This window comes from Lepidochelys kempii, chromosome 2 (assembly GCF_965140285.1).
Source record: "Lepidochelys kempii isolate rLepKem1 chromosome 2, rLepKem1.hap1, whole genome shotgun sequence".
Classification (NCBI taxonomy): domain Eukaryota; kingdom Metazoa; phylum Chordata; order Testudines; family Cheloniidae; genus Lepidochelys; species Lepidochelys kempii.
The window spans coordinates 149,730,050-149,744,086 of NC_136381.1; the positions used below are offsets into that span (position 1 = coordinate 149,730,050).

Below are 14,037 nucleotides of genomic sequence, written 5' to 3' on the forward strand. Positions count from 1 at the left end.
AATTTAAATTTCTCGTTTGTAAACTTTTGGATGTAAACTTTTAAGTACGCCTACACTATAGTACGTGCTTTTAGACATGGAGTTAAATTATTTTTACGACATTGATCCCTTAAAGTCGCTGCCAACAGAAATTCTTCAAAACAGCAATGAGTAAAGTCTGCCCGTTTAATTAAGCAAACTGAACGTTAAATCGTTATCTTTGTTATTTTTAAAAAAATTATATTTAAATTTAAATTCTTCCAAATCTCTTTTCAGTGTATCCCACTCTTCAGGTGTTAGAAAGTTCTTTGCCACTTGGGATGTTGTTAAGAACAAAACATTTTGCTTCCTGATTTGGGAAATGCAAGAAATTCTTTATTTGAGTCCTGGTGGGATAAGTTTGACAGTTGGCCTTTGAGCACGTTAGTACTGTTCCCAATTGAGCGTCCTAAAGATCCCGTTTCCAGAATAGCCCCTTTGGTGGTAGCCCAGGAAACTGTTGTGTTGCTCAAAGCTTGGTTCAAAGTACTGTGTCTGAATATGGGGTCATGAAACACCCCATCCACCCAGTTCCTGAGATTGGTGACTGGGGAATCCTGATGTCTGTCAATGACACTAACAGGAGCAGAAACTGCAACGGAGGAGGAGACTCCTTGGCGTTTCAGCATGCAGGAAGGATACTCAGTTTGGTTTAGAGAAGTGGCAGTGTGAGCTAAGGACCAAATCCTGGGTTTTGTCTCCAATATTTGTTGCCCCTGCTGAAAACACATTTTGGACTCACAGCTTCTCTGTCTTACATTGGTTAAGTCTTGCTCACATTCGTCCACCACATTCTTGAGACAGTTTTTAGCCCTCTCCAGGTCTTCTTCAATGGTGGCCGCCGGGATCGGCTTCTTTAGAGAAGGCTCCTTGCAATGATTAGTAGCACTTATCTGGTTGCTCTCCAGGTGCTGGAAGGGCTGTTTCAATTCGCATTCTGAGCTCTCCGACTCAATGGGGTCAAAGTCATCCAAATCACTCAGTTCCAGCTCTTTTTCTTCTTTGCTAGTGGCCTCTGCAGGAATGGGAAAACAGTAAACCATACGGAATAAATAGCACCGCAGTGCTTCTTTAAAGTAATAGCATCTCTAAAGATCCGAAGTACTGTTTAAAAGGGTGTTCCTAATAAAGACTACAACTGCAATTCTGTAGGTATGTTTCTAGGCTATGTGCAATTCATACGTATATCCTACCCACTCATGCAACAACATTCATGATAAAAACAGTCAAAGGGGAAACTGAAAACTGATCTGGCTACTCTAGAATTCTGCTTGTTAATTGTAAATGTATATATAATAAGATACCATCGTTTTTCTCGTTCTTCATATTGTCTTCCTGTGACTCTTCCTCCTCTTCCTCTTCGTAGGATCTCTTCTCATCGGAACACTTGTTCCTTGGAGGCCAGGTCATCTTGTTCTCCTTTTTCAGCCTCCTCCTGGCATTGGCGAACCAGGTGGAGACCTGGGTGAGGGTCATTTTGGTGATGATGGCCAGCATGATCTTCTCGCCTTTGGTGGGGTAGGGGTTCTTCCTGTGCTCCTGCAGCCAGGCCTTCAGCGTACTGGTGGTTTCACGAGTTGCGTTTTTTCTTCGGGTGCCTCCGTCCATGGTGCCATATCTGTAGTTCACAAGACATAAATCACACCATATGAAGATCATGTCAAAGATAGAGCGAGGTGGTCTTTGGGCACCTGATCCAAAGCCCACTGAAGCCAAAAGAAAGATACATGGGGCTTGGATCAGGTCCTAGGAGAGACCATTAGTGGTACCTTCTTCTAGCACTAATCAGTGTGGAAGAATACTGTATCAAAACCTAAGGGGCCGTAAAAGGCTTTTAGTAATGATTTACCCCAACAATTCAGTAGTAAGAAAGAAGCAATGATAACATACCATTTTAAAATGAGGAGTACTGGGCATACGGAATGTTTTAATTCAATTATACAATAACCTTTGAAGAACAAATAGAAAAGAAAATGTCTGTTTTTATTCAGGTAAATTGCAAAGTCCATTTTAACAACTTGTGTGACAGAAACATCTTAGAAACGCACAGACCCGCACACAAAAGTTCTGCTTTTCAGCTGTTTGATAAATCCTGCTCAAATAAAATAAATTTAAGTGACCTCAGGGTGTAACTGTTAACAGAAATATATTTCCTCCTTATTCCTTTTATTAGTAATCTCTCCTACCCTTTTGTTCCTGAAATTGTAAAAACGTGACGCAGAAGACACTGGACTGCACCTGAATATTTAATGCACATCATCCAGGAAAGGTCATCGGCACCCAGTGGGCTTAAAAGGTTGAGATGGTTTAAGTGGTTTTGTGCTGTTTTAAAACTAATAAACATACCGAAGATAAAAGGGCTGTTCAATTTAAGGCACTATAGGAAAAGCTAATTAATACAAAAAAAAAATTGACTAGTGGAAAGTATAGCTCCTTGAAAAGTAAAGGACCAGGTGCTGGGTTGGGAGAACAATGTGTTTAAACATATACTTAGAAAAAGTTTCTACAGAATATGATGAGAGAACCAAGATAAAGTGGTATGATCTCTTCAAGTACTGCCAAGGTATATAGGCCTCATTATTTGAGTTTTTCAAAGCTACTCCCATTTGTTAAAACATTCAGTTTACTACGGTAGAATAATGAAATGGATTGAATTACAAGCAGGAAAGGGGGACGTAGTGTATTTGATACATAGTTTGCTAAAGTCAGAAGTCATTCACAGGGTTACTCATGTAGCCCTGCAACACTGCTCAGTGCTGACAAACACAAATGTGTGGCTATTTAGCCAGTCCCTCTCTCTCTCCACCGCCCCTCCCCTCCATGTTTAATTTAGAGACTAAGAGTCAACATTCAGAATAAAGCTTTGGTTTTTACTACACTGTTTAAGCAGCCTGCCCAGTAGGTCCCTCTTCAGTCTCCAGGTAATGTACAAATGTAAGGTTTGTCAAAGGACAAAGGTAGGCTTCCATTTTGTCTAATTATTTATATACCTTGATTAATAATTCCTTGTTAAACGGGCACAGTGTTTCACTGTTTAAAATGTCTCCTGCTTAGGAAAAATCACTCTTCGTTACATGTATTTAATTGTTTGTTTCTTACCTGTCATATTGATACTGACTGAGTGTGTGATCGTAGGGATAGTAGGCAGCCGCCTGGGTAATGCCCGCATGCGCAGATCCAGTCCCATCCTTCGCGTCGAAACTGTTCTGTAACACAAAATCGAGTGTGTCCTTTCACCAATTCCCACTCCCAGGCCCGTCGCCCAGTCTCTCTCCTTAGAAGTAGTTAAGGGAAGTGAATTGACTTGTTACATTTGACCATAAATGTAACACAAATGTTACAATGCTGCTATGGAATATATTGTTTTCCACAGCAGTTTGGTTCCAAAACAATTGCCTCGTATTTGACTATAATTAACCTGTTTCCCTTCTTCTTAACAAGTATTCTCCTAACCGAAATAACTAAGAAAAGCTTAATTCATAGTTTCTTTCTCTACAGAACCGAGAGCAGATTTCATTTATTAACATTATAAAACAATGACCTAGAAAGTGACAACAAGCGTTTAAACTTTTAATGACATCTTGGCTATTCACAACTATTTCCTTTAATTAATCAGAAATACAATATGCAAAGGAAATGAAAGATGAATGGCAACTTACTGCTGTGGTCTTACAGTAAGATATTTTGGCTGAGGCAAAGGTCTAGAATTTCAGCAGTCAGTGAAATCAATACACACATTAACCCATGCTATAATGATGCCAAAGAAAAAGCTCATTCCAAGGTATATCGATTGTTCTGCACCTCTGTATATGCAACTTTGAACTACCAACCTATCTATATCGTTCATTCTAGTGTCGTTCATCAGATTCACAGAACTGTCTTTTAACTGTAGTATCATGTAACTGTTAAGCATACTTTAATATTAGAGAGAGTTAAAAGGCAGAGCTATGCGTCGATAGTTAGAAAACAGGCTTACGTAAAGAACTACATGTATTTAGATATTTAGTAGAGCTACTTAAACTGGTCTCTGTCCTGAAAACATGACTGACTTAGTATAGCAATCTAAACATAACAGCACGTGAATTTTAGTCTTAGTGAACAGTTCCAATTCAGAAGAGAGGGGAGAGCACAGATTTCCTCTGGGGACTCTAACACGCAAGCCAAGAAGCGAGAAGATATGTTTTCGTTAATCTTTTGAGCTGGGATTTGTTTTACTAATGAGTGACAAGAAGATTCTAGGATTGCTTACCAAAGAATAGAAGGCAGAAGCTTCAGTACCATAGGTAACATAGTTTCCATAGCCCTGGGTACTTGTGTAAGGATTTCCATAGACTCCTAAGGCAGCTGCAGAATTGAGCTCATGTCTGGCTGTGGCTAACAGCCTGCTTTCGTATACAGGACAATAGACTGGGGTCTGAGCCGGGGCTGCAGCGCCTGAATCTGTCAGAGTCCTGCCACTAGACTCACAGCAAGTTGTCAGAGAATTGGTGGTCATCAGGAACTAAGGGAAAAGAGGAAAACTTTTTAAAACCTGCAGCTAAATTTTCACATTTGTTTCCTTTCAAGACAGAGGAAATGAAGGTTTCGGGAAATGTACAGATTAGATATTTTATCAATTAAAAAAGGAAGACAAAACTCTAAGCGTTTAATGAAAATCTCTACAAAGGGGCGGCTACGTCAGGTTTACAGGCTGCTTACATTAAATGCTTTTAAAAGTAACTTTTAAAATGGATTGTACAAAGTGTTGATATCATTTGTCTTCACTTGCAGCACAATGCTCCCCATCTGCGTTTTTAAACCTTTTTTTTCTAAATCACTCATGCATATTTATTTTGACTGCAGATTTGTAACAGCCCTACATACATCTATTATTAACCTGCGGGTTTCAAATATCCCATTATGTTTCTACAATAGATATTTCAGTAATTTCCCTTTTAAGTGTGTAAATAGTAAACCTAATCCGGAAGATAAAATATTATTCCTGGAGTGTTTCCATGCCCCTTCTCCTTTCCTCTCGCCTTCTCCGCCCCTCCAGTCTCCCCATAACACCCTAAATACTGTATGCTCCTTTCATTTTACAAATATGCCCACAAACTTAAATATCTTATAAACAGACTGAGTGCTTAACCAATTTCACGCTTTCACATACTATAAGGGAACACTGCAGCTTTTATCACTGAACGGTAGAAATCAATAATGACTGAAATTCAATCAATTAACGTTTGCGGACAATAGAGTCTTACCTGGGGTGCAGAAGAGTAAGGGTATCCAAACTGAGGATATGACATGGTACAGAGGATCCCAGTTATCTAGAAACAAGGAGAGACGTCTGATCTGCACGCTATTGCAGCCTTGCTCTGCTCTGTTGTACCAATTGATTGGTAACCACAGGTTCCTAGATGCTTATAGGACGAAGCAGAATACCATATTTAATTTACCTACATGAATCTTAAACTTTTTTTAACTGAAAAACATGTATGATGAAAGTAGCATCTTTTCTACAGCTGCAAACTAGAAGTAATTTCTACAAGTGGACTCAGAGATTGACAAACGTGGCGACAGAAATAAATATTTTGCACACACGAAAAAAAAGAAAGAAAAGAAAAGTAGTTTAAACAGGTCAACTCAGATACGCGTTTTATAAGCAGCAGAGACTCTGACTCAATTTGACCAGTCTGCAAGTTTAACATTCATTTTTGGTATGAGTTTATGTTAAGAACATACAAAGCAGAGTTTGGAGAGCACTCAAACATCAGATACTTGAGTTTATAGCATTTTAATATGGTTCTGTAGGACGACTATGAATGGTTTTGATCTCAAGAATCAATATTACACCAACTAAGATTCTTCCCCTTCGTCGCTGAAGGATGGCAAACCCTTTTAATTAGAAATTAATTAATGAGCAGCTGCTTCTTCCCACCCCACCACAATAATTAGTCTCAATTACAAACGAGACGTATGAAGAGACACACGAGTGAGTCTTCATTTAAGATTTAATCAACAGTTAAAATTAGCAGTAACACTGACAATAAACCACATGGCATGCATTTTTGTTTTCTTTGCATCCTTTAGTCCAGATGTGTGATTAAATTTAAAAACACTATAAATATACGTTCCAGGCAATGACAGAAGACATGGGTGTTCACCTCGAAGAGTTTGACCACAGTATCAATATTTGTAATTTTTTTTAGAAAAGTCAACTTTTTACCTTCTTTAGGGCTCGATCCTGCTATATTCATGCATTGAAGTGAATGGGGCAGTAAGGTGCTGAGAGAATGCAGGATCGGATTCGGACAATGCTAGTTTAAGTTGTTGGATGGCGAATTTATCAAAGAACCGTTTGTCGCTATAGGTTACAAAAATTATTTAAAAATTATAGTCAGCAGCTTTTTACCCGATATTCTGGGAAAACTCACACTCATAGCACTCCTGATATCACCTCAACTCTGCCCTTTGAGATTAGTTACTAAAATAGCTTTCTTCAGTGTCTTGGACTCTGTTTGAAGCGTAGCATTCCCCCGTCAGAGGCGGGTGACCTAGAGGATATAACTTAAACGTTATTGTTTGTGTGAGCATGGCAGGTCAAACAATTTTACAAATCAAGGGCCTATTCCTATCCCCTCTGAAGCCAATGGCAAAACTCCCATTGATTTCAATGGCATCAGGATCAGTCCCGTCATTATTTTCAAGCGCTTTGAGACTGTATTTCGTTCATCTCAGTAGCTCCCCCACTATGGATCTGGAGCAGAAAGAGTCTGTTTATACATGAGAAGTATTTTAAATCGCCCTATGGAGCCAAATCCCGCAGTTTCGCTCCTGAGATTATACTCCCGTTTGATTTAGTTGGCGTGTTGCTTGAGTAGGGATTAAAGGCCCAATTCCATGTGGGGCTGACCATCCCCAACTCTCTCTGATTTCGGTAGGAACTGGGGCGCCTTCAGCACCGGACTCCGGGTACCTGGACTGCAGGAGCTGCTCAGAACAGAAAGGCGAAAGGCAGAACCATTTTACCCGCTCTGTGCAGCAGTTTCTGACACCGCCCTACAGTTCTAATAATCCGGTTTGTGAAACTTTATTGTTGGAAGCCCATGCAGAAGAGACTTGTTTACTTTTGACATACTCCTGTCATGGTAAATAAACAGGGGGAAGTAATCTCCTTTCAAAGAATACCGAATCCCCATGATCTGTACAAACTCCTCGATTTACCCAGGCTACCAGTTCCCTCCTTTTTGTGGGGTATAACGGCATCGCAAAGCAGCATTGGGAGTCACCCTGTCGTCACCATAGGCTTTCCTCTCTAAGGAAGTGACCTCTGCTGTGGCTGTAGTAATTGTCAATAATTTATAGGGAGTAAATTGCTAAAACTAAGGCTCCAAAGAACAACAAGCTGCCAGTGTAATGTGGCAGCAAGTTAGCCAGGCATCCGTGAGCCTTTTGGAGGAACTAGAGAACAGCTCGTTGCGCTGGAGCCGTGGCTGATGGTGCAGTGGCGTGCTGCTCCATGGTGTGCAGACTTGCTCGGAGAGATTCCTGGGTTCAGACATGTGAATAGCCCCAGGGTCACACTCTAATTAATGATGATGTTCTCTTCTTCTCCCCAGCTGGAAGACTGCCTCCCAGAAACGAATCTGCCCACTCTGACAGCTCGATTGAGGGTGATTGATGACTATCTGGAGACCACAGTACACATAATACAATATCTGCTGCGTAATTACTTTAATTTACAGATGAAAATACTAGTTGTAGGATTGGGTTAGACTATAACAAGCGGTGTCCTACGGCATCTTAAATAGTTCCCCCAAAACAAATAGATACAGTAAATGCAAATTATTCCAGACAGTTTAGTGTCTGTAGCCGGGAGAAATGCTTAAAAAACAGCAGTCAAATGACATTAATACTTGTTTTTGAATTCCGTATTGATTTCTTGAGAGAGTGTGTTTATTCTTTTCTCACCTGCGATGCTAATATCACCTTCTTTCTATGAATAATAATAAACTAGCCAGTGGGGCTTATGCTACAATGAAACTCTTACTTATTCTTTCCAGTTACTCAGCGTTTCCAGAACATAATGGTACTTTTAGTTATTCATTATTACAGATAACACAATGTATAACCTTATAGAGGATTTTGTGAAAAAATAATTGAAAAAATCCGCGAATGTATAAAAATGATAAAAAAATCCTTAAGAGATTTGCCCTGTCTTTTGCTTACATAAACCCTGGAATATTACGCATTGGTGCTGGGGAGGAAAACAGCTGCACTTATCTCAAGAGGGGCTCTGTGCAAAGCACTGTAATTAGCTGATAGAGCTGGAGAACTGTTTTGAGAAGCTGTAGCACAATCGCACAGTTTCTCAAACTGCATGTCTTGTCTTTTTCTTTTGATACTACTGGAGACGTCAGCCCAGCAGTGTCACCCACAACACAGCAGGATTGATATTTAGATGAGTCGATTAATCTTTACAATACAAGAGCAGATTCAACATTTATATTCCTTGTCTGTTTATATATCTACAATTGTCTTTCACCACCCTGTCCCAGGCAAATGCACTGATACCCGTTTTTTTGCACTGAAGGCTCCCTTATTAATCACTGCAATACTTTGTAATTTTTTCTAGTCTGCCTGTTATATTACTTTACCCTAACTCAGCATTACACTAGTACCAATCGGTATTCCCAAGAAAACTGTCTTTAACATTTTTTAATAATCTACATCATAAAACGGACAGTTTATAAAAAACTGGCATTACCTTGTCACAAAGTGTTGCTCTTTTGTCACTTACAGTCTACAGATAATGGTTCTTTGTTGATGAGAAACTCAACGAAGTTATATTTCATCATGAATTTCTAGTGCCAGAACACAAACGTGCAATAAGTCCTGCAATGATTTAAAATCTTTGTGGCTCTTGCACATGAACAACATAACACTGTTCAAATCCAAGTAAAGACGATTAATGTTGTGGGCTATATCCTCAAGCATTTGGAAAATGCACGCATTTGGTATGTAATAAAAAATTATTCTTGCAAAGCCCTTTTCTTGTACAAAAAGAGTTAACAGCATTTGAGCAAAATAACCAACCGGAGCTATTTGCTAAGTTAAAGAAAGTAAAACCGTCTAAATCAACATGAAGTGCTGCAGAGTTTCCCAAGATAAAAAAGTGCAGACACAAACATATGTTTGAGAGCCAAAGCTTAATGAAGTATGTCTTAAAGGGTTACTACAAACTGGTTGATTTTTCTTCTTCTCAAAGAAACTGGAGCCAATGTTCAGACAAGTTTTATTATGAAAACATGAAACAAGAAGGAAACATCGTGGTACTTGAACAGGCCACAGCCGGTAAAACAGGGAAGCTCTTCTAAGGCTAAGGCTTTGATGGATGTCTTCAGGGACACGATCTAACCGCCGTTATACAGCTACAGTTTCACTGGGTATATGCCCATTTCCTTCTGTTCTGGAGGTGTCATTGCCCCGCCATTAAATATTTCAGGGCGATGGTATATACTTATGGGCTAAATAGACGTTAATAAGATCTTTTGGTCGCGTTTGCTTTGTTTTCAAGTTAAAGATTTAAACAACCTTGACTCACTGTCTGTCAAAGGTTGTGAAGCTCTACGTGTTGCCCATTTGGGATCTGACATGAAACTGAGGGCAGCCTGCAACATTTTCAAGTGAATTAGCTCCCACAAAGTCGGTATTGACATTAAATAGGTAGACTTTGTAAAAAGTGTATCTGAAGTGTAATTACATATACTGCAGTCTAAATCAAGGGACAGTGAGTTTTTCATATCTCTTGTACATACATATCTATAAGCCCTCACTATGATCTGTGATTTCTAGAGTTATGATGACATACACAGTGATTGCCTAAAAGGGCATCTCTAATATTAATTTACCCAGGTTACAAGTACATGTAAAACCAGTTGCTTAAACGTATCCACTTGGAACACTTTTATTTATAGTCTTTACTTAAATCCCCTTGACAATCTAGATCAATGGAAGAAGGATCACATTCTCACACTAGTCTTTGTATTTATTAACTTTTAACACTTAAGAACTCGAGCCAAGATACACACACGCACGTTTTCAGCATCCAGGAGCAGCTGAAACAGAACATCAGCACTCGCTGAACGGTTGGATGGACTCTATTGTACAATAACATTTCTATGCTCTGTAGATTGCGCAAAGACTACAGCCACTATTGCATTAGCAAAGCGAAGATCACACAAGATTTTTCTTTTCATTTTCCAAAGTGCCTCAGGTTCCGAGGCATTCAAACGCTCCCTTCTTTCCCTCTTCGAGCTGCTGGCAATGAACAGCTTTACAATACTTCAATGTGCAGATAAAACTTTCTTACTGCAAGATCAAATTGGATTCCTTTCAAAGTTTGACCTTAAATCCCGAAATTTTAACTCAGTGCCCTCCCTCAACATACACTAATATCCACACCCCTTTCCCAAGAAATAACATGCATACTAAATTATATTTGTACTCTGTCCTAGGTAAAGACTGCACAAAGCCAAATGATTTATCACAGGTAGTTTCTCTTCTGCCTAGCAGTTAGTTTTCAGCTGTCTTGCTGGTGAAGCAGACTCTGAGGGAAAAAAAGAAGAAGAAGAAAGCCCTATCATCAAAACAAGCAGAAGGTTTCTTTACCTGAGATCACGCCAGGCTTCGACTAAAATCTTCTAGCGAGAGCTTTTCCATTGCAGGGGATCTCGTCTCTTGTCTGCAGTGACTCACTTTGCAGAGAGCTATAGAGAACTAATGTAGACATTTCTCAGTGTATAATACCTGACTGGTGTGGAATAGTGCTTTCAGTCCCTAGGCGCCACAATCACTTCACTAACCCCCGGTACTAGAGTGACGTTCAAGTGAATAGCTTCACTGATCACACTCTTTCCTACTGATTAACACTTTCCAACACGACCAGACACTCAAGTTTCAACTTTTCCTTTGAAAACGGATCCAAGCATTCCTTGATTCCTCGAGTTATAAAAGCTGCTTATGGCGAGAGGGACACCATAATTAATAGCAGGTTAGTAAAATTAGTGCTGCCACTCCAAATGTTGTCCTTGTTGCAAACAATAATTGCATTGATTCTGAAAGGACACGACTGTCCTCCATTTAACCTAATGATCTGCAGGTTGTACACGCTGTAAGGCAACCATCTACCAGAGATTTGATTAGTTGAGCACACATCCAAACTATAGTTTATCTGTACAAGTAACGATTGCAAGACGCTAAACTTACAGACACCTCTTTTTTAGTCTCCCTCTCTTTTGATGAGTTGGTCTTAAAGGGAATCGTTACCTGTGCAAGTAGGGAATGTGTGCCTGGACCTCTTTAGCTACTGGCCTTAATTTTTTCCATAATTGCTTGGTCAGTATTGTGGATCTCAGGTACTATGCACTGCAGCAATCCCCCAGCTACACATGGACGGTGAAAACCACCTTTCTTCTCCTCCTCTGTCCAGCTTGGATCCATAAAAGAAAGACAATGGTCAAATGCAGAACGTTTCAGTTCTGTAGTATCCTGCAATGACTCTCATCAGTTGAAAATCCTTGGCAGGCTTTTATTAGGGGCCCGATCCTGTTCCTATTGAAAGCAATGGCAAAACTCCCACTGATTTCAAGGGGAGCAGAATCGTAGCTGTGGTACCAAAGCTACGGAAGTTCAATCACCAGCAGATTTAGAAAGGAAAGCTGTGTGCTCATCTAGTGTTTTCCTATTCTTGTTTGTCCTAACGTCTCCAGCGATGGGCAACAGCTTACTGGGATTCTGAGGAGAAGACCATTGGGGTGACCCATTAAAGTCGAGGTTATTCGACTGTGAACTTGCTACACACAAATAGGGCCAGGGTACTGCCAGTGGTCACCCGGTATCATGATGTTAAAATAACATGTAGGCTAATGACCTTTTACTATAGGCTGGGGTGATCAACTATTGCTGCAGGGCAACCCCAAGGAAACTTAGCTGATATATATTGCAACTCTTCAGTGGCATACCGTATTCTACGTTTTACATCAGAACCGCGCTTTCTTTTCTTGGTTGTTCAATAGTGTAAGAACTCAAGACTGTCAGAAAGTTGTTCGTCTGGGGAGGATCAATATCATTTGTGTTTAAATATATAAGCTATAGCAGATGTCTCAATAGGGCAGAAGAGGAGAAAAGGGCTTTAGCCTTAAGAAATAATATTCGAGTGTATCATACCAAATGATCTGAGAATGGGAGGGGCTGGGGATGAGAGTCTGAGAAAGGGGAGGGAAAGCCCACTTGTAATCTGATATCTTCATATAGTAATTACAGAACGTGAACACTAATATTAATATGCAACTCTGCATATCAACTTGTTTTTGCCGGAACTATGTCATGATAGTGTCATTTACATGTACCTATACTTACAAAGTTCAACACATATTGCACACGGTGGTGAAGTGGCATTTTAAGTTTGATGAAGGTTATAATAGAAAAGGGTCTTTTCAGATTATCTTTGCGAAAGCAGCTTCAAAGGCACATAAACCACCAAAATAAAGGGAATAAAGAAAAAAACCCACATTTTTCTCATCTGCACATAATGGACAGTTGTAAACACTGCCAGTCACATAGTGATCTTTTGCATTTTAAAACAAAGTAACTAAACCACCGCAACATAGTTCCTGATTTTCCTTCCCACTGTTAGCTTAATGTCAGAAAACATAATGTAAATATCTAATTTCAGAAAACATTACAGCATTACCCAGGGTATTGCTAGCATTCCTACCATTACCCGAAGAATTCTAGCCAAGTCCTTGTGTTTTAATCGAACACATAAAACACCTAAATCCAAAGGTGGGAGGCGCTTTCCCATTCACGTTCCCATTGAATGGAACGTGAGCAATACCTTTCTCATGTTCAATCACTTGTTTGGCTCCATTCTAGTTCCATGAGATGACATATCTGCTTATGCTAGGGGAGCACAGACCCTTCCTTTGGCTGCCCCCTTTGATAATTTCCCTATAATAGGAGGAGTGCCTCCTTTTAATTTGACAAAGGAGGAGAGGTGGATGTGTGGTAGGAAGGTTTTGTTCTATCTGATAAAGCCATTGCCTGGAGCCTAAGTTTGTGCTAAGGAGCCTCTCCATTTCATTTTCTACTTTCCCTTTTCACTCTTCCCCTTTCTAAAAGTTTATCTTTTAATCCGTAGAGGTTACCTCTCCAAATAGCTCTCAAAGAAAAGCAACCTGTTTCAATATTTTATAAAGATGATTTGGTGGAATATTCAGTTATGTAAGCTCTAAGTGAGAAAATGTTCTTCCAAATAATATGGCACACCCCCACCCTCCCTTCCGTCCAGGCTGATCCTGATCTTTATGGACTGGACTGAGATGGACTTCATATTGCTGTCTGGATTCATAAACATAAAAGACAAGGAGAAAAGATCATGTTCCATTTGCCCCAGCAACAAGAAACAGATGATTTTGTGGGATACAACCCTTTGATTATGAAAGATTATCCAGGTTCAAGGCTTTGGAGAAAGGTAAAACCCCATCAAGATCAGGACTAATATGAGATAGCTGAAAATTCCTTCACAATTCTAAATGTGATGATTTGGAGCTAAATCTTGAATAGCAAAAGTCACTTTGGCTTGAGGGGGAGTTTTGCTTCCAGGAGGACTGCAGGACTAGGTCCTTCTGTAGTTCCCTACATACCTACAAGGATTGTACCTGCCACTATCAACCAAGAAAGAGAGATACTGTCCCCTTTCAGCACCCACATCTCATTACTTATTTCCCAAACTATCATTCTCCAACAGTTATTTCATTTTTGTGCTGCCAAAGCAGCTGGAACAGAATTTGATAAAATACTTCAGTTCCTCTAGGGCTGGGGTACCTGCTGCTTTGTCTTCCTCTCCACTTGACAGTTGATACAACAACCAGGTGAAGCTGGTAATTTCAGAAAGGGATCATTTACATTTATTAATGATTATTAACAATATCTTAGATTAGTAGAGCAACTTTACTTCAGAGGGATCAAAATAAT

General features: G+C 39.8%; 1 protein-coding gene across 1 annotated transcript; it reads right to left on the reverse strand.

The window, feature by feature from the left end:
* Positions 1 to 305: 305 nt before the first annotated feature.
* On the reverse strand, positions 306 to 5,306 carry IRX4 (iroquois homeobox 4). The gene is made up of 5 exons (XM_073329471.2): positions 5,262 to 5,306; positions 4,268 to 4,519; positions 3,118 to 3,224; positions 1,323 to 1,636; positions 306 to 1,033 (listed from the first exon to the last, which is right to left on the reverse strand). The coding sequence occupies exons 1-5, from the start codon at positions 5,304 to 5,306 to the stop codon at positions 306 to 308; spliced, it is 1,446 nt and encodes a 481-aa protein (XP_073185572.1).
* Between the last annotated feature and the right edge of the window lie 8,731 nt (positions 5,307 to 14,037).